This window comes from Panthera tigris, chromosome C1, assembly GCF_018350195.1.
Source record: "Panthera tigris isolate Pti1 chromosome C1, P.tigris_Pti1_mat1.1, whole genome shotgun sequence".
NCBI classification, from domain to species: domain Eukaryota; kingdom Metazoa; phylum Chordata; class Mammalia; order Carnivora; family Felidae; genus Panthera; species Panthera tigris.
The window spans coordinates 100,915,395-100,936,837 of record NC_056667.1 but is presented as its reverse complement, the minus strand read 5'-3'; the positions used below and the strand labels follow the sequence as shown (position 1 = coordinate 100,936,837).

General features: G+C 45.7%; 1 protein-coding gene and 1 long non-coding RNA gene across 2 annotated transcripts in view; one reads left to right on the top strand and one right to left on the bottom strand.

Annotated features, from left to right (window-relative positions):
* The window catches only part of TBX15 (T-box transcription factor 15), a 102,069-nt gene extending 81,778 nt beyond the window's left edge, over positions 1-20,291 (top strand). Inside the window, exons 7-8 of the mRNA XM_042993884.1 lie at positions 7,738-7,835; positions 17,969-20,291. Of these exons, the coding sequence (XP_042849818.1) occupies positions 7,738-7,835; positions 17,969-18,753 (883 nt within the window). The 3' untranslated portion in view covers positions 18,754-20,291. The remainder of the gene's footprint in view (positions 1-7,737; positions 7,836-17,968) is intronic.
* LOC122240794 lies at positions 10,101-18,043 on the bottom strand. The gene is made up of 2 exons (XR_006220518.1): positions 17,955-18,043; positions 10,101-11,553 (listed from the first exon to the last, which is right to left on the bottom strand). It is a non-coding gene; the product is annotated as an uncharacterized LOC122240794 (long non-coding RNA).
* Positions 20,292-21,443: the final 1,152 nt, after the last annotated feature.

The following is a 21,443-nucleotide window of genomic DNA, read 5'->3' as shown; positions in this document are numbered from 1 at the left end:
GCTTAATGAGGCTAATACTTAACACAAAGGAAGGAATCTCCATTGATGGGGCGGGGGGTGGATATTTGGGAGTAAAAGATTTTCCTGTGACCTCCCCCTTCAGCAGCTGCTGTCCCAAGACCATGTTCATGGAGTGAAGAATCACCTTCTTGAGCACAGACAGGAAACCTTGTGAAGGCCCAGCCCTTTCTCACAAAACCCAGAGTGGAATCAGAATGCCTCCAGTGAATGGAAATGAAAAGGAAGGAAAAGGAAGAGTCAGCCAGACACTAGCCCCAGGGCCAGGTCATCGGTGCTTAGGTCTGAAAGAAACCATTTTTCTTTGTGAGTTGGGGAAGAAGTGTGCAGGGTGGGTCTCCGTCAAAGTCTGTTAGAAGAATTCTGTTACAACCAAGTGTTTCCAGTCTTGTCCACACCCTGGCCTACCTCTTAAGCTGAACATATGAAATTACTATATTTGTGGGTCAAAGAGGTAAAATATCGGCAGTTTCATACCGTTCAACCTTGTATATTCATTTCCAGGAATTTGAATCATAAGTATACGATAACATTAGTAATAATCATCTCACGTAGTATCGGTGGTCCAGGTTTTCCCTTTTTATCTCCAAGCTGATTGGTATTGTTAGAGTGTTTCCCATTTGACGGATGGTAAAGCTGAGTAGAGTGAGGTACTAGCTTTCAGAATTTGCAAATCCAGCCAATGGCAGCATCCAGAGGGTGATGTCACTGTCCTCTATTAGGCACAGCTTGCCAGTCAGCAGACAGCTTTGCTCTTGTCCCTCTCCGGGTCCCTGTCGCTCGTGAAGGCTCACATAGCAAACTTAGAGCCAACGCACCGACCACTTGCCTTCTTTCAACCAGCATGACTTCCAAGTGTCTCCCTCACTTTCAATTTCTATATTTTTATTTGTTCTCCCTAAAGCTATTGACTGTGTTTTTCCAGCCAGTCTCATCCTGCTCATTCCTGGCACTCTTACTAGCCCCTGTAGATTTTTCAGACTCTTTTGTTATCCCTGGCACGGCTGCCATTTAGCAGATCTAAAGTAAGTAATCGGCACTAGACTCCCTCTTGGGAACTGCTGCATCTACAGGTCAAGGTAGCTGGCCCTGTACTAGACTCTGGTGGCAGCGTCCTGCCAGACTCCCCCTCTTCTTCCAGGCCATGGCTGTTTATCACGTCCCCTGGCTTTTGGTCTTCCAGCCAGTATTTAACATTTTTCTCTGCCTTGTTATTTGTTCTCTCTCCTCTGTCATGAACCTTTTCCACCATTGTCCTCTTGGCTCCGTTGGTTTGCCAGGGAAAGTTGGCAGTTGTTTTATTATCTATGGCTCTCGCCCAGGGATGGTGTCATCTAACAGAGTGACGTCTTTTTAATGGCTAACATATTGGAGTCTGAAATATCTGCAAGATAATGAGGCCTACAGAGGCTTGAGGGACACGTTTTCAGTTCCTTGAGGAGAGAATGAGAGATGGAATTAGGTAACATGCAGGTCCCTCCACATTCAATCCAGAACCAGAGGGCTGACACAGTTTTGAATTCCAGGGAAATAAGAGTGTTTTCTCCCGTTACAGGTCACAACCTGAGTTGACGGTGGGATTTTGTTTGCTTGAGTTAGACCGATGGTCCTCAACCTTTCATTACGTTTTTTTCTCTTGTTCGGATGTATTTTGTCTTTAATCAATCTGCATTTATTAAGTAACAATGAGGAGGGAGTACTATCATTATTTCCGTTTTATTGACAGCGAGGCTGAGGCATGAGAAGGTTGTATGGCCTGGTCAAGATTGCGCTGATAAGCAGCCGGGTTGCAGTTTGGGCCCAGGCAGTCTGGCTCCAAAGCTCTTGGTCTTCTTTAAAAAAAAAAAATTGTTTTTAACATTTATTCATTTTTGAGAGACAGAGAGAGACAGAGTGCAAGCCGGGGAGGAGCAGAGAGAGAGGGAGACACAGAATCTGAAGCAGGCTCCAGGCTCTGAGCTGTCAGCACAGAGCCCAATGCGGGGCTCGAACCCACAGACCGCGAGATCATGACCTGAGCCGAAGTCGGCAGCTCAACCAACTGAGTCCCCCAGGGGCCCTGCTCTTGGTCCTTCTTAACCACTGTGCTAATCTGCATCTTGTGTGATTACCAAATTAAAGTTTGACCATTCCAGTCAAATGCAAAGAAACTTACTCTTTTAGTTAGCCTGCTTTGTGTCATTGGGGATTGTTACTGTACTTCCTGAGGCAGTGAAAACTCCTTCGAGAGTCCCATTGCTACCCATTCAGACTCCATGTGGGGTGGGGGGCAGGGTTCCCGAGCTGGGAATCCCTTGGGAAGGAACAGTTTTGACTCAACTCCAAGCATGTGCCCATTGGACACCTGTTCTTCCAAACCACTGTAAGGCACATCAGTGACAGCCAATCAGCGTGTAGATATACTTGTTGTACCATCTAAAGCCAAGTTTTGAATGATGGCTTGTTGTTGGTGTTGTTTCCAATTTGCAGACCTCTGTTGGGGGGCCTTTTAAAATATTCCTGGACAACAAATACGTAGGAGCCAATTCCAGATCCAGGAAAGAAGGAGGTGTGGAAGGTTTGCCCTCACCTCAGTGGATGAAGGACAGTCTAAGAAAAAGGATTAGAAAGTTGAGATATGGTAATTAGATCTGAAAGAACAGTGTATTCTGGTTCTGTGTCTTTTCAAATGCTGGAACAGGAAGAGAGAAGAAAGATCAGAGGTGCAGTACCGCCCATGGGATAAAATCCAAGCACCTAACATGGCATAAATATTCACAGTATCTGCCCCATCATCTCATCTTGCACCTGGAGCTCCAGTCACCCTGAACTATTTTCAGTTCCCAGAACGTGCCTTCCCTTCCATACCTCCAAGGCTTTGCGCACACTGTTAGCTCTCCTAGGAAAGGTCTTTCTGCCTCTTGTCTGTGTGGGAAACTGCTGAGTAACCTTTAATATGAAGCTGAAGTCACTGGCCTATCATGGAGTGATCCTGGAGTTTTCCAGGTGTAGGAAGTACTTCTTGTTCAGGGCTCCATGGCATCTTCTATGTATCGTCAGTGTAGCACTGATCACACAGGTCAGAATTAGCCATTTACATGTTGTTCTCTCTTTCTTCTAAGTTTATTTATTTATTTTGAGATGGTATGTGTAAGCAGGGAAGGGGCAGACAGAGAGAGGGAGAGAGAGAATCCCAAACAGGCTCCACGCTGCCAGTGTCGGGCTGGAACCGTGAACCGTGAGCTCATGACCTGAGCCAAAATCAAGAGTCGGACGCTTAACCAACTGAGCCACCCAGGCACCTCTACATGTTTTTCTCTTTTTGTTAAACAGGACACTCCCAAATTACAGTAAAGACCCTCTGCTCTTTTTTGTTTTTAAATCTCCTGAACATGGCACATTTACTGGTTGGAAAACTTCTTTGTGACTTCAAAACCCCATCTCTGTATTTCTTGACTGTCTGTTATTGACAGATGGCCGATGACCTTATCAATCCCTAGCATAGGTTCCCTTTGTTGCCAGAATCACCAGCAAATGACTTGGGGAAGAGTTAAAAGTCAGAACTACAGAGAAAATAAATAGAAGAATCATAAAAAGCAACCCTGTCTCTCAACACAAAAAAACAGAAAGTATGCATCAACGTGCTACCTAATAGATTCATGAATGTAGTTATAATTGTTGTTATAATTATCAAATATTTGCTGAACTCCAAAGCAGGGCAATCCCACATTTTATTTTTAATGAGAATTTGGAAAAATAATTCTTTGCAGTCTGGCTTTTTTTTTTTTCAAATCAGTTGATCTTGAGGCATCATCAATTTGTAAAAGAGATCTTTGGCTTGCTTCCTTTCCTTCCTTTTCTCCCTCCTCTTGAGCACATTCTGTTGGTTTGGCCAGTGAGCAGACTGAAAAGTCTAAAGAGAAGAGGCCTGGAAATCAGAGAGATGATTCCAGCCAAAGCACTGAACAAAAAGAGTTAGATATGGCCTCTCTTGTCACTGGAGCAAACAAGGAAAAGTAAGCAAGAAGGAGGCACTTGCCAATATGATCATCTCTGATTGGAAACCTCAGACGTGACATCAGGTCTCTGGTGTGCAACGGACCCAGAGAGGCCCACCATGTGGAACATGTTAATGACGTGAGGTTACCTAAGACTGCCTTTTTTTTTTTTTATCTGTTAGACAATGAATTCACTTTTAAGAACCTTAAGATAAAATTTTACAAACCCAGCGTTTAATGGTGATGAATAAGTAAACAATGTGCTGCTCACGATAAACTTTGAATAGATGTCCAAGTGGCCAAAGATGTTAATGGGTAGTTGGCAAAGACTCTTGTAAGAGAAGATGAGGGTAGAAATGACGGGCCTCTGATAGGGGACTCAGACTTGGAGGTCAGAAATTCTGTGACTGGAACAGAAGAAATCAAAGGAAAAGTGAAACTCCTCTGAGACCTGAGTCAAGAAAGGCACAAACAGCTATGGAAACAAGTCCCACTTCTCCAATACCAAAGGAGTCCTTTTGTCTTCAGAGTCCTGATTTTCCATCAAGTTGTTTTTTTTAAGTTTTACGCTGGCTACAGTTCATGAAACAATGGCTCAGTAATAAAACACAGGGTGAAAATTCACTCCTTTTTAATGAATTCAGTGCACATAAATTGAGTCTTACCAGGCAATAGGCATCACCTTAAGCACTGGGACACAGAGAAACATGGGATCCAAAGCAGACATGCTAGTGATGGAGAGGGAATTTATTCCCTGGATTACCTGGAACTTATCTTGCCGTGGCCCATCACCCAAGTCTGATACATAGAACTAGTACTTTCTAACAATTAGATCTATCCAGTGAAGCTTCATGGAGTTTGAGGACAAATAAGATGTGGCATATAGTAAACAAATAGGATTAATTTTTCTAAAAAGAGACATGCTTTGCATATATAAATAGATTCAGGGAGTATCCAGGATAATTCTATGAAGGATGGAGCCACGGCCAAGTGTGGTGAGGAATGTGTGGTCTTAGTCATTATTTTTTGGTAGTCATGACCCCTCCCCCACCACCTCACCACCAAAATGAATCTTGTGACTGACCCCTGGACTGGATAGACCATGGCTGTGTCCATATGTGGAATCTCGTACATTACATTCTTAACGGCTAAGGAAAGTCTTCCTGAAGGGGATGTGGAAACCGTCTGGCACTGTCACCATTTACTCATCGGTAAAGGAACCAGAGGGTAAAAGTTACATCAGAGATTTCAGCCCAAGGTCAGAAAGAACTTTCTAACGTCTGTTAGAAAACTGAGTATTTTCCTTGGGAAATGCTCCAACAAAGGCTGAATAACCATCCAGGCTGGCATCACAGGAAGTAGAAGTAGGTGATACCCAGGAATTGCCCTTTTGTTTTTTTATTAAAAAAATTTTTTTAATGTTTATTTATTTCTGAGAGAGAAAGAGAGACAGAGCACAAGCAGGGAAGGGGCAGAGAGAGAGTGAGACGTAGAATCCAGAGAAGGCTCCAGGCTCTGAGCTGTCAGCACAGAGCCCGACGTGGGGCTCAAACTCACAAACTGCGAGATCATGACCTGAGCTGAAGTCAGACGCTTAACCGACTGAGTCACCCACGCACCCCAACTTTCCCAATTTTTAAACCTATTGATTCCACGACTCAGTCTTTCAGTTGGATTTTAGACTTGGACGGATGGGCAAATGGCCACTATCCTATAGAGAGTTGACTGCTTAAATAAAATCATAAATACCTTTGCCACAATCTTTTTGCCTGTTGTGAAAATGAAATCAAAGCTTCTTATATTTCTTTAATAAACACAATATTGGCAAGTATAACAGTGTATTATTGTCACTTCAGTCTTCTGTCACTTTATTAGGAAATGAGAAGGGACTGTTCTTTGTCCTTGAGCTAATATTTTGCCCCTCGTTAGTACATGTTCCTGAGAAGAATGGAATCGGAGGTGGAGCAACAAAGGCCTTGCCATTTGCAGGGAGCCTGCCGTGCCATTAAAGGGAATCCTAAGATGTTCTGGTGGGTGGCCAGCATTCCAGAGCAAGGCAGTGAGATCTAGGCCGGGCCTATCTCTTTCTTACAACCATCAAAGCTCGGCATGCCTTTATCTGCCTATCCCCTTATTATTGTGAACTCCCTAATTGCCTGGACTCTTTCTCTCCACAAATAGTTTCATGTACTGTATTCAGCATTGATGTAGGTGAGTATGTGGACACGTCTTCTATTCCTACTTTTAACAGATTAACAGCTAATAAACACCATGCAACACCCTCTCTTCTCAACCTCTTCTAAAAATACAGAGTTCGATTTGCCAACATTGGTGTATTTAAAGCCTCCAGGATTCCAGGGAAGACTTTAGAAAGTTAACTGTGCAAGTAAGGGCTGTTCAGAGAGGAGATTTTCCAACATAAAGAGCCAATCAGTGTATCAGCAGCTCATCTGAGAAGAACCTCAGGGGATCTTATTGTCATTTATAAGGAAAGGATATTTGTTCTCAGTGAAAATAAAACTTCTCACTTTGTTCTTGGTCTGCAGGACTGAAGACAACTCTGGAAATGTATTGCCTAGGGAGCAGGACAGGCAGCATGTTTTCATCTCAGGAGGGAAAGCTTGTCTTTTCTGGGAAGGGACGCCATGTTACCTTCCAGTAACTTTGCAATGAAAGGACTATGTCACCTCGTTTTCTCTACCCTCCTTGCCCTGCCTTCCCCGTAGTCCCTGAACTTCCCTTCCCTCCACTTAGAAATGAAGCAGTTAATTTTAAAGAAAAGTCAATAATCAGAAGCTATGTTCAAAGCTTTAAAAGAAGCCCCAGCCTGGACTCTGTTCCGAGGACTTGGAATATCAGCAAGAATATGTCTGAGATAACTTGGACAGTTATGTTGAAATTGTGCCCATCAGCACCTCATATATATGACAGAGAGAGAATTTATTGACGGGTAAAGTAGGCACTGTGTGCATATTTCAATTAATGGAACCTCCAGTATCAATGAAACAGAGAAGCCTTAATGTATTCGTAAAATCCTGGATGTTTCCTGTGGTCTGACTGTCTCAAGTAAGTGACCCTCAACGACCAGCTTGATTATTAGATGACAAAATACAGGTAAATATTTACAGAAAGGTCTTGGCCTTTTTGCTTGAGGTATAGTTTCTGGGACCAAACCCTTTCTTTGCCTTCAGGTGGGTGTTTCTTAAGGCAACGGAAACTCAAAGTGTATCTGCCCTGCTTGCCTCTGTTGATTTAAGAAGCCTGTAAAGCCACAGCGATTTGACAATTTCATTGACTCCACATATTCACTGATAGAGCTGGGGCAGTCTGTGTCTGTGTCACTGTGGTAATTATGACGACATCTTCCTGTGCTAGAGAAACCGGCAGCGCTACTCTCTGTTCAACTCCATTCGTGATATTAGTGACCTTGACCTTTAACAATTAAGGTGGGTTTTTTTTTTTTCCATGCAGACCAGACATCCTTTGAAGAAAGCTCAGAGGAAAAGTCCATCATAGTTACGACTTACTCGCAAATAATCTGAATTGGGCTAATTTCTTCTTCCTTTTGCATTTCAGTGTCATCTATACCTTGCGCTCTTCCAGACGAATTGCCCCCAGTGGTGATATCTCTCAGTGCCTATGTCTATACCACTTCTCAGACAAATCACCACAGATCTTTAAAACGTCAGTGCATTTCTTGGCGTTATTTACAACTCCCTTTGCTGACTTTTCTCCTTGGCAGGACCGGACTGGAAGCCATCATGGAGACTTACGCGTTCTGGAGACCCCCTGTGCGCACGCTCACCTTTGAGGATTTCACCACCATGCAAAAGCAGCAAGGTAAAGTCGTGGGGCACGGCCTCTGCCTGGTGATAGTGCCGAGGAGAGTGGGAGCAGAACTGAATATAGCACATCTGGCCCCAAGCCAAGCCATGAGTTACACCCGTTCTTCTAGAACGAAGAGTACTTGGTAGCGCCCTAAATAACCAAAGCATAACCACTTGCACAAACAAGCCAGTTCCAGAGGCAGCACGCTTTCACTCTTCCTAAAAGCAGGGTTAGGTTCACGATTATGATGGTGGTGAAATTATTACTTCTACCCCTGAACGTTCACATAGCCCTTGGTACTCGAAGAGATCTTCATAATAACATCATTTATTCCTCATGGCAGCCTTATCAGTTTTCTTAATCTAGTTTTGTAGATGAGAACAAACTCGGCCCGCACAACGGCAGTGAATTGCTCAGGTTTGACAGCGGCGGGGGGGGGGGTGGGGGGGGTGGGGGGGTGGGGCTGCCACAAGCCCGTCGGAGTCTCGAGACTTGTGTTCCCTCCTGTTCTTGTTTACGTGGAACAGCACCTGCCTCGGGTTGATGAGCTGGGTGGACTTTTTCCTTACACTGATTTGTCCTTTCTTCCAGTATCTGCCCTCTCTGGCAGCTCAGGTTGGGAAGCCTGTGGCCTGTGCACAGGTGACTCGTGGGCTGGCCTCGACTCCTTTCTTCAGTCCCATTGGTGGCTCTTCCCAGCACAGCCCCCGTTCACCTGGGGAAGCTTCCAGAGTGTCAGATGCTTTATAAGCCTCCCTCTCCAACCTCCTCCCGTCCCAGAGTGGCATGGGCCAAAATTACAGACAAAGCTTATTCTGTTCTGTCACATGGCTGCCGTTAATAGAGCCCCGAGTTTTGAAATTGTGGCTCTGCCATATGGGAGACCCTTCTAGGACTTGATGATACATTATATTACATTCCCCTCCCAGGGGAGCTTCTGGTGGTTTGCACGCTAAATTAGGTTTTGTAACCTAAATTATTGCGCTCTCTCAGATTGTAAGATAAAGCGATTGAAAACATAGGGTCTGGAGTCAGACCGCTTGGGTTAGGCTCTTCCTAGCTTTGGGACCTTGACCAAGTCCCTAATCCTTTCTGATACTTAGTTTTCTCATGTGCAAAATGGAGAATTTTTGTGAGGATTAAATGAGACAATGGAAACAGGGGAAGCGCTCACGACATGCTAGCTCTCGTGGTGGTGGTGGCGGTGGTCGTCATCGCCACCATCTCTGTCCCTCTCTGTCCCTGTACATGGATACCTGAGAGGCAGATGCATCAGGGACGAGAGATACTGCCTTTCTGATGATTAGTTATTTAAAACATGATTAGACCATTCACCTTCACAGGGATCTGGTGAGGCAAGTGATCCAGAATTTCTGTCTCTCTCTCTCTCTCTTTTTTTTTTTAATAAATGGAGGAGAAATGGAAGCCCTCTGTATGAAGCAGCCTTCTCCTCATAATCCTGTGAGAAAAGAAGGGTCAATGCATCTTCAGGGTGTTGCTATTGCTTCTAGGCTCTCGTGGCCCTTACGAGGCAGAGGTATTCTGACAGTTGGGAAATCTGGGTCTCCATCTTAGATGGCCACTACCTCTCTGTAACCTTGGGCAAGGTACTTCTAGTGAATCTGTTTTCTTCACCCACCAAAGAGGGGTAATTTTTTACAAGATCACTTATGTAAACACACTTCATAAAGGAACATGTGTCATTCTCATGCAAAGATACTTACTTGATCCTGTTTATTTCTGAGGTGGCTCCTTGCTTCTTTGCCCTTGCTTTATGTTGATTTTGCAAGCTCTAGCTAAGCAAGAGTTTGTATCATGGAGGCTGGTGTGAGAACGTTGGCAGGGGCATTGCCAGTTCTTGAGAAGCAGGCATGGGTGGGGACATAGTGTTCACTGCTGTGTTCTCAAGAACTGTCATAGGGCCTGGCACCCCGGAAGTACCTAATGAACAATGCCAAGTGAAGTCACTTGGTGGCACTGTGGCTCAGGTAGGCAGGGCCACTGTCTGATACATGTGCTTGGAGCACAACTACCTAGTATGTGTGCAGATGTGGATGTGGAGTGATGACTGGGGTTGGCAACCTGTATTTCAGCAGCATGTGGGGCCGTTAGGCAGGCACAGGCACAGGGAACTGGCATGAGTTGCTTAGGTGTGTAACATGGCCGGTTTCACGGTGTTTCTATCCAAAATTTATCCATATGATAAATTTATTGTTGACACTTGGGAAACAATGGTTTAAGAGAAACTGGACTTTTGAAGCAAAATGTCACACTTAATTAGGGAGTCCATTTTTTATTGGTGGGGGATGAACTTGGAATTACTAGATACATATGGTAGTGGGATGGGGCTGGAGGAAAAGCCAAAATTCTGTTCAATTGTTTAATTGGAATCCAATTGGACTATACATTGAACTTGATCCAGATTCTCATTATTAAAAAATATGTGGCTTCGTTTCTTCACATTAACAAAGGACATAAAAGAAACAACATTCACTCCCTCCTCCCTTAAGAACTAAGAATTCCGGTAGCTCTGGACAGTATCATGTATGAAACGAAGAAAAGAGACATAGCCACCTGTGTTGAACTGTCCCGTGTCTTAGAAGGAGTAGAAAGTGATGACCTTCTAGAGGAAACTTCGGTGGCAGACTGATTTTGTAGTAATTCCCTTTTGGTGAAGAGAGTATTGGCAGTGTTGACACGAAACCTAAGCTCCACATAATGACTGACTTACCCAGTGTCCATATAACCTCACTGCTTCAGACACATGAATATCTGGCATGTCAAATACATGGCCCTAAGACTGTTTTCTACTGCTGCTTCTGCTGCTGTTGCTGGAAGCTAGACTCTTCTGTCTGAATGAGGTTACAGATGCTTTTTTCATCCCGTCCTTGCTGTCATTTTTATTTCTCTTTCGTGAAGACCCATTTGTTGGTAACATTGCAAGGAAAGCCCTTAGTTGAATTAGCCTCAGTTTTGCAAAAACCCAAATCCTTCTGTTTAAAAAAATATATTGAATGGGTATTCTATATAGTTGTTTTCTCCTATGGAGAAGCATGCATGGGATTCATTATCCTCTGCCTTTTACACAAAGAGAAACCGAGGCACAGAGCAAAGTCTGCTCACATATCTGCAGGTAAATGGTGGCAGAAGTGAGCTTAGGATTCCGAAGTGCGTCTCCATCTTGACAGGGCAGTTCCCTTTCCATTAGACCACATTTGATTTCTTCATTCTTACTAGAGCTTTGATTGTCCACAACATTGTTTTTTAGTTTACACTTCCAATTGATGTTTTCTGGCCAACACCTTGAGCATGAATTCTAAATAGGTCGATATTCTATTTTTATGAAGTCAAGTGTATGGTCTTACCTTCAGATGTCTTCATTTAGAATCAGCAAGGGAGTGCACATGTTTGGAGAGTCTGGAGATAGGATTCTATTTCAGGAGGGGCTTCTGCCACTGCTAGTGGCAGGGACAAAATGAACTAACCAAGTAGGTGATGCTTGGGGACGTTGACTGAGGCAACACAGGTAGAGAAGAAAAAAGAAGAGCCCAGGTCAGTTATGGCCAAGTGCAGTCCTGTTGTTCTGATGATATATACAGTGGAGCTGTTTGTATGGCCCAAACCGAAAGAGCTTGTGTGAGCACCATCCGTGTCCAAGGGGCTGGCAACTCTTGTACCAAGAAGGAACCATCTTGGACCAGTGACACCAGAGCTGACAGTCCATCTCCATCTGTGGAAATAAGGAGACCTGCCATTTATGGAACGCTCCCTCTTCCTCAAATGGTAGCAGACATCACCAGAAAAGATTGGGTCTTTTAATGTTTGTCAGGCAGTTAAAAGGATATGAGCATCTCTGTTGTGCTGGGATTTTCATCAGCTTGATTTATAACAATTAGAGGTTGGTCCTGGAAAGGGATCAGAAACTGAGAAATTCAAACCAGTAAAACACAGGGAAAGGGGACAGTTCAAGGGACAGCTTGTCTTTGAATTACTGTGGATTACTCTGTAATGATTCTGAGATAGCTACTTACACAGATCTCATGTATCACTGAGGTGAGGAAGGATGGCTGTGAGGAGCTCGTGACAGGGATTGACAGGGTGTCTGAACTCAGTCCACTAAAACAGTGGCGACATACATTTTGTTTTGTCCCAAAGTCCCTGATGCTCAATGTGTCCAGAAATCTAGCACACGATTTACCTTACAGACTTGGCGCCCTCTCCTGGGGGAAGAACACCACTATATATATGCATCATCCTGGGTGTTTCCCTGCCTCCTTCCCCACCGTAGGTAGCCCCCATCTCCAAGTTCTGGAATCCATCCACACCTTTAATCTCCCTTGCCACCACCTGCTCCAGGCTCCCACCTGACTTCATCCTCAGACCCCCACGGTGGTAACATAGCTGTGAGCAGCAGTAGACCTACATCTTAAGTCTCAATTTGAGGGAAAGGGTCATGTGCCCCTCTTAAGGTTTCTAGCAAAATCTCTGAGTCTCATTGACTCAAATTGCGTCACCCCCGAACCAATTACTGTGGTCAGGGGTGGGGAATATGATGCGTGGACCATCCAGCTCTTAGTCACATGCCTTCCCTGGAGGTAGGGGTGGAGAGCTGAGAGTGGGGGACGGGGGGGTTTCTCAGTGGGAAGCTGGGTACTGTGGCCAGGAGACAGGCAGATCAGCCCTCAATGGCAATCACAATCGGTGTGTACATGGCCGCAGGGAAGGCAGTAAAACAAGGAGCAGAGAAAACAGACCAGTTCATGGAATGTGAAAAAACAGGGCCACCCCAGCTAGGCAAGGTGGTAGGTGTGAAACAGGGCCATCCAGGAAACAGAGAGACTCAGAACCCAAAAGACCAATGTGAAAAATGAGAATTGGGTGAATATATTACAAGCTAGATTAGGGGCACCAGGTAAGCATCTGACTTTGGCTCAGGTCATGATCTCACGGTTTGTGGGTTAGAGCCTTACATGGGGCTCTCTGCTGTCAGCACAAACCCTGCTTCTGATCCTCTGTCTCACTCTCTCTCTCTCTCTCAAAAATTAACATTTTAAAAAAAGGAAGAGGTCTGGATCTATGTATATCTTTAAGCTTTATGGAGAAGGATGCATTAAGAGTCTTTCTAAGATTGAAACCACACAATTCTCATTAGCACTATAATGTTTCACATTTGCATTCTAAGAAGGGCCCTCATTTCAACTAAGGGTAATTCCATAGTAGGGAGGAATGGAGTTGTGATCCTTAACTTTATGGCTTTTGGGTTTATTCCCTGGGATCAGTCCACAGGGTGCTGACATCTTACCTTTTCCCTGTTTGAATGCCTCAAAGGCGGCTACTCAGGGACACAGTGATCCCACATTCTCCAAGGGACACATGCCACCAAGTTATATGAGAGAAGAGTCTGGCTTACGCAACCAAGTAATTACATGGAAATTTATTCTTTACTAGCCCAGATGGGGTCTTGTTTTTACTGTTTTTCGATTTTTTTTGGGGGGGGAAAGCACAACAAAATAAACCCAAAAGGAAACTGTATGTGAACGCCTCCATATTACAATCTGGAAGTGATCAATTTAAAGATGCAAAAGTCAGCAGGTTTGGTATTCAGGATTTTCATGGTCACATTGTACTTGTCTTCATGGTACACAAGTATATTCTAGGTTATTGTCCTCGTATGGAATCACTGCTAAACATGTATTCTTTTTGGTTATTTTGGCTGTGAGCCTTGAATATTGGAACAAGTTAATGTTGAATATGAATTTCAATGAGTATCTCCTCACTTGGGTCCATGGGTAAAACAAGATGCAGGGAGGTGGGGCGGGTGGGGGATGGGTCCTGGAATACCAGAGAGTTTTCAGCTACTTAGGGCATTACATTTTAATCACCTCTCAGACATGGATTAAGGCCTCTGGGGACAGTGGGAAAGACACCAACCTACCTATTTGTGTTCAATTCCGCTTGCTTGATCTGAGAATAGAGACACAGAGCATGGAATTTCCATTCTAGGCAGGGGTGAGGCGAGAGGGAAAGATAGTTCAGAGAGGAAACAGAGCTGGTTTAGCCTTTGGGAGTACAGGCTTAGTGGGCCCATAGTGGTCACGGGCCCAGTGCTCTGTCATTCGCAACCATGGAAGCTCCTCCAGCCTGTTACATCCGGGCATCTAGCTGTGACATATGCTCACCAGAGTGCAGGGAGGCCAGACATGCTCAGCTCCGTGGACAGAAGCCAACACCTGAGAGTCTCCCCATCAGAACCCAAATGCCCTGTGATTCCTTTCTCCTTCTTTCACTCCTTCTTCACTGACAGAAGGGACAAGAAATGGAAATAAATATTTAATGCCTTTGTGCACTTTGTATTATATGTTATTTCATCTGTTTCTCAGAACATCCCTACAAAGGTAGATACCCGAAATTCCATTTGTATAGAGAGAGGCTAACTTGCAAGGTCCCGTAATCAGTAAGACAGCTGGGCAATCCAAACGCTACAGCCCACACTCATCTATTAAATCAAGCTTCAGTCAAGAAAGACCCTGAGAGCATTCAGGACCTGGCTGTGGCAGAGGGGTGAGGCGAGAATGTTATACAAGAAAGGGAGGTGTGCTTTTCTCTGAGAGGCAGCTCTGCCCCCTTTGTATCAGTGTCGCCTGGCCTTCCACTCTGCCCTAGCTCTTCTGTGATGAGAGGCCTCAGGCAGCCGAGTGTTGAGATGCACAGGGAGGGCAGCCTGCCTCCTTATGCTTATTTAGCGCTTGGCTGGCACTTCCGATCTTGTTTGACAGCCGACAAGCTGTTGGGTCATGCAAGAGTAAAGACTTCTCGGTATCTCGTTTGCTTCTCTGCAAAATGAGTACCTCAGTCTTCTCTTTCTACGTGGACTTTGAAAACTAGCTGTCGTTTGTATTGAGTACTTTAAGTGCACAAGAGCACTTCTTCAAAGTGAATGGAAGCAATGTGACCTTCTCCTGGACAGGCTTGCTCCCCGGCTTCAAACACTGGTTCGTGTGGGGGCTCCCGCCCCCTGAAACTCAGCAGGCCACCAAGTCTCATTTCCAGGGAGTGTCATCTAAAAGCCAAAGCAAGCTGACTACAAACTTTTTAACATGTACCTCTCATCTGCTCAGCAGAAATCCCTGTGACTTGTTAATAGCTCCCTTCTTATTTTTTTGTAGTGAAACCAATTGAGGCCTTAAATCAGTACCATTCGTTCCATCTCGGGCCATCTGAGAAAACCATTTAGAGTTGTAAAAAGTCATCTGTTGCATCTTGCGCTTCCTGCTGCAGGGCGAGGGCCAGTGCCTGACAGAGCGAACCCACAACAGGACGGTACAGTGTGCCGAACAGGGGGTCTCTTCGGGGACCCCATAAACACCAGATCTGGGAGAGCAAGAACGGACCTTCAAAGAGAGGAGACCAGATACATATCCCATAAAACACAAACCTCTTTACAGCTGGAGTCAAGTTTCTCCACTTGCGCCGCAGCGCTGCTTTCACCGAAGCTCATAGTGTTTAGGGTGGAAGAGGAGGAAGATGTGTGCAGAATGCCGCTTGCAGAAAACGAATCTCTGACCTTCCCCGGCCGGCCCTGTCGCCGAGGCCACGCAGTGGTCCAAAAACAAGAAGTGGGAGATGTTCTTCCTCCTCCTTCTGAGCTGTCCCCTTCCCAAACTCCTTTATATTAAAAGGATTCCTTGAAAAGTCCTTGTTGGCCATGAACACTTTTGTGTAAGTTTCATCCTCAGATGCAAATAGAATTCTGCAAGGATAGAAAGTGAAGCCTTATCAGTTTGAGACCGTCTTTCAGAGATGAGGAGAATGAAGAGGCAGGACACGTTGCCTGTGGTCATGAGCCGGGTGGAGGCCGGCAGACCTAGAATTTGTCTGGGTGCTGTTCCTATGACTGTCAGCTGCTGGCTTCCTTCTCCCAGGGGTGTTGACAATGTTGGCCTTCTCTCGGTTTGTGGAATAAAAATCTTTTCGCGAATCCTCTTAAAGGAATTTAAGGCATGAAGAAGAAACAAAAGAAGGAGAATTTCCTGAAATGACTCTAACTAAAATCAGCTCCTGTTTGTAGTTCTACCTTGGAAGTTTCATGGGGGAAATTTTTGTCACCAAGGAAGAAGTGATACTGGTTGGGTTTTGTAAAAATTTAACTCTAACAAAGCTGTTGGCAGGAGCTAAGTTTGTACTTCAATACTACTACCATATCTGTGCATGTAGGCTGAGGCTAAAAATTAACTTTGGGTTTCTCTTTGAGGTATCTGCGTCTCGGTGTGCACATCTGGATCCTCCTCCCTGGCACACTGCGGATGGTTCCTCTGTATCTCAATATCTCTGGAACCCTGCTGGTTTTCTTCCCATTTCTCTCACGGATAAAAACCTTATTCCTGTTCCTTTCCACTTAAAATGTCCTTTACCCTTTTATAGCAGATCAGGTTCCTCACATGAGTTGTGGATGACCTGAAGATAACCAGGCTCGTGGGGTGGGGGGGGGGGGGAAGCTGTGCTTTTAAAGAACTCTGGGAAATTCCCAAGCTTGCCCCGAAGGAGGGAGTCCATCATCGGAGGGTCTCTGTGGAGGACAAAGCAGCCTCCTGTTCTGGAATTCAGATGACAGCTCCAGCGGCCCCAGCAGTCCCCACTGTCTTTGCCAGTGGGCAAGGCAAAAAGCGGTTGCTACCCTGCTGCTTCCTAGCCCTGGGAAAGGAGAAGCTTGGAAAGGCCATTCTTTTTTTTTTTTTTTTTTTTTCCTTTGGCTTCTGAGAACCCATTTGAAGTAGGTTGGGTTGAACTGGCCCTTCATCTGTTGGTGCATCAGCCGCCAATCCAGTTCTAATATCCACACGTCAGAGAAGCAACTCTTTCAAACACAGATACGGGGACTTTAGGAGATGGAGCTGGAGTTCCTCTACCCCAAAGTGTGGTCTCTATGCCAGTAAGCAGCATCAATCTCAGAAATGCACGTTCTCAGGCCCTGCCCCAGACCTATAGAATCAGAAACTCGGGGTGGTGGGTGGGGACAGTCAGCAATCTATTTTAACAAGCCTTCCAGGTGATTCTCATGGCCCTTAAAGTTTAAGGATTGCTATTCTGGGTACTTTGAAAGAAGGAATTTGGGTTTTATCATTGCTTTTCACCCCCGGCTGCACATTAGAATCATTTGATTGCTGTTTAGTTGGTCTGAGGTGGGATCCTGTCACTTAAAGCTTGTAGCTTCTCCTAACTTATCCAATTCAATATCTCATCTTCTGGATAAAGAAACAAACCCAGAGAAGATAAGTGATGTGCTCAGGGTCAGCTGGGGTGGGGGGGGGGGTGATTCGTGTGGCAGAACTGTGAGGGCGCAGGTCTCCTGACTTTGTGACTGTCTGAACCCCTGCCCTCACAAATATCCCAAATCCACAGACTACATTTACAGTCCTTGTTCCAGTCTCTGAGACTGGACAGGGTCTTACAGAGGGAGATTGGCAGACCCTCTGGATTATGATGATTTAGTTACAGGTTAGCTCTGCTTTATGCTAACCTAGCTCTTCCGGTTGTACTCATAATACCTCTCATATGACAGAACTTCAGGCCAGTGCCTCCCTTCCTACTACCTGGGCCCCTCTCAGTCCTCAACCTTGACCCAGTGCCCCATTTCCTCTGTGGGTATGGTCCTGAGATTTGGTATGCTGTGTTTTTACCTGGAAGACTAAATATGGCAAAGTCTGCAACAGTCCCTGGTGAAAACATATATTTCATGCCTTTCCACTGAGAACGGAAGAAGTTTTGGGGGGGGGATTTTAATGCTGAGTACCAGAGGTCTTACTGGAAAGTGAATTTGTTTCTTCTTCGTGCCTCAAGTGAGAAATGGCAAAGTGAATATTTGAAGGTTTTTTTTTTTTTTAAAGACTTTGAAGGCATTTACACACAAACAAAAGTTTAGTGTTCTTTTGTGTCATCTCTGTCTTTTTTGGAGAGTGTGTGTGTGTGCACACGCGTGTGCCTATGTATGTGTGCACAGATAGAATCACTTAGGTCTGCTGAGTTAAGAGAAAGCTGTGGTTCTGTAAAAATCAGCCCGTCTGGGACATTTGAGGGTACCTCCTGCATGGCTTGCCTCTGGCCTGGACGGGCCTCTGTCTCAATGGTATTTACCTTTTATTTTTCAGGGGGCAGCACAGGCACTTCCCCGACCACCTCCAGCACTGGGACACCATCGCCTTCAGCTTCTTCTCACCTTTTGTCTCCATCCTGTTCTCCTCCAACATTTCACCTGGCCCCCAACACTTTCAACGTGGGCTGTCGAGAGAGCCAGCTGTGCAATCTAAACCTCTCTGATTATCCACCATGTGCCCGAAGCAACATGGCTGCCTTGCAGAGCTACCCGGGGCTGAGTGACAGTGGCTACAACAGGCTCCAGAGTGGCACTGCTTCAGCCACTCAGCCCTCCGAAACCTTCATGCCTCAGAGGACTCCATCCCTGATCTCAGGAATACCGACTCCTCCCTCGTTGCCTAGCAACAGCAAGATGGAAGCCTACGGTGGCCAGCTGGGGTCCTTCCCCACTTCCCAGTTCCAGTATGTCATGCAGGCCGGCAATGCAGCCTCGAGCTCCTCCTCACCACACATGTTCGGGGGCAGCCACATGCAGCAGAGCTCCTATAACGCCTTCTCTCTCCACAACCCTTACAATCTGTACGGATACAATTTCCCCACTTCTCCGAGGCTAGCCGCAAGCCCGGAAAAACTGAGCGCCTCTCAAAGCACTTTACTCTGTTCTTCTCCTTCCAACGGGGCCTTTGGAGAGAGGCAGTACCTGCCCACGGGGATGGAGCACAGCATGCACATGATTAGCCCTTCGCCCAACAACCAGCAGGCGACTAACACCTGTGACGGCCGGCAGTACGGGGCGGTCCCAGGCTCCTCCTCCCAGATGTCCGTGCACATGGTTTAATGGCCAGGCCGAACAGCACGGAGCCGGGGCCCCAGAGTCTCCACGGGCAGATCCTCCTCTTTGGGAGCCCAACGCCTTTGAAAAACGGGAACTGTGTATTTTTTTTTCTTTTTTTTTTTTTTTTCTGGAGGAGGAAAGCACATCCCGAAGAAGAACAAAAGACCTTTAAGCCACTGAAGGATACTTACCATGTGGAATCATCTCTGACTCAGTGGCCATTCTCCTGCCTTCCCAAACCTTAGTTTTATAAAGCATTGTCTACTCTAGAGTGGCCTTTGAAGAAACTGAATTATCATTTTATAATAATGTCAAGGGAGATGCTAGCATGTAGCAGCCATGAAAAGTTACCCCCACACAAATACAGACCTACCTATACGTATACACATACATACATGCATGCATGCACACACACACATACATATTTGCACACAAACTTACCTACAGCGATACACACACACACACACACACACACACACAGACTTGGAACTGGGCGAACTCTGTGGAGGGGGGCCCAGGTGGGTGCTTTCACCAAGAATCGGTCTATGTACAACGCTAGATGGACTGGGCCAGCAGTAGCTGCCAACCTTTCTCCCCTGCAGCTTACCCTGTTTCTGGAATGAACCGTGTATCCTGGAACCCCCTCCTACCCACAAGGGTGGACAGACACCACCACTACAACTGGACTTGGCTTCCTGAAAAAAGATGGCTTTTGAACTTTGGCTCTCCTAACTCTGTGTTCGATCGCTGACGTTCCCAGTGGTACCTGTGAAAAGGGAGTAAGAGTAGCCGAATGAGAAAAGAGGAGAAGGAGTAGTGGGCAAGAGAGAGGCGGAGAGCAAGACTGAGAGAGGAAGTGTGAGCAATGGTGAGAGTGACAACGCACCGAGGAGATTGGGGTCGTTTCTCTCCCTCCCCCTACAGGTGATAGAATCATGGCGTTACCTAGGAGTAAGCCTCTCTGGCACACTGTGCAGAGTCAGGGCACTGGAGAGAGGACCCGGGCAAGGAATGCACTTGGATCCCACAGCTCTGACCAGCATGATCCAGAAGAGGGGTGCGCTGCCTGGGAAGTGCCGATTCCAGAGCGCGAAGCCTGGCGGGGGAGGGGGAACAGGAGTGTGAAGAAGGAAGGGTGTTATAATCCCGACAGATGATACCAAGAGCAGAGGCGACAAATCGAGGCCTGGCCGTCTGCATGCCAGATCCAGACACCTGACCTGGATTGCCTGCCCCGCAGCCCCTGGGGCAGGAGAAATCCAGTCACGTTCCAGGGAATTACAGATGGGCCTTTCTGCATCCTTCTACCTGCCCTTAGGTCTCCATTTTTATCAAATAGTTTATTGCATTTTGAAGTTTGGGTTTTTTTCCTTCATCTTTCCCTTTCCCCTCAAATCCTTTAATGTTAAGAAAACAAGTAAAGTTTGGTGCAAGCTAAACTTTTTAAGTGGTGTGGAAATGCAAATAATACCAAGTAATACAGATATTATTAAGATTTTTGGTTTTGAGGTGTTGTAGATAAATGTATTTATGTGCCTAGTGGGGAATCCAATATTATGAATATTAAAAAAGGGGGCAATAAAAAGGGTATGTAAAATATGTATGAAGTAAAGGTGTATAAAAAATTTGCCCTTATGCACGGAACTGTTTCTAAGTGCCAAGCACAGAAAGCCGCTAAATAAAATCTTTGCAATTGTTTCCTGTGTGTTTGTATGGAAAAAGTAAAAAGTCTATGCGTTTCCATTATGCTTTGTAATAAGCACAGCACGGTCATCTATACCACTTTACGTGATCTCTGTGTAGACCTCATGAAGTAGATATTACCATGCTCATTTTATGATTAGTAACTGCGCTCCAGAGAGGTTGAGCGGATTATCCAGGATCACAGAGTGTCAGGGAGCCAGGACTTGAAACCAGGTCTAACTCTGTGGGATGTTCGCCTCTCACATTAGCTGCAGATGCCAATGAGTCTAACAGCGATCCTCACCCTGGCTATGTGCCCGGCATGATACCATTCTATGACTATCTCCTCTCATTCTCCCACTGTTCTGTGAGATATTAGTTTATCATCATTTCATAGATCTGGAAACAAGCTTTAAAAAGTTTCAGTACTTGATAAAGGCCCTCAGGTAGCAAGTGATTGAGCTGGTGATTTGACCTCTGGGTCCTGCAGGGCCCCAGCAGTCCCATGAAGCACTTGGGCAATCAGGAAAGAAATTCTATCCAAAGGGAGTGAGGGGAGAGTGACTCTGAGGCTGTTTAATCGTAAATTTATACCCCCCCCCCCCTTTAAACACACCACCGCAAGACCAGAGGCATGATTTTGAGTTCTCATGCACCAAATGACTGATAAGAGACTAATAAAGTGCCTCAGGCTGTTCACTTATAAACACTTCCATATTCTCTCATTTGAGCCTCACAGTGTCCAAGGACAGGGTGGGAAGTATTGTTTTTGCAAATGGGAGATGAGGATTCTTAAAGTTGTGACCCGCCAGTGGATTCAACATGGATGGGAAGCAGCAGAGCCAAACAGCAGAGCCCCCTGCTCTCCCTCCATCCTGGATCATTTCCGGTTGACAGCGACGTTGGGAGTCCACTGACCCATTTCATCAGGGCTCGATTTCGGGGGTCAGGTTGTCCATGAGCACACCCACTCACTGGAAATGAAGCTTGGTTTGGGGGAGTAAAAACTT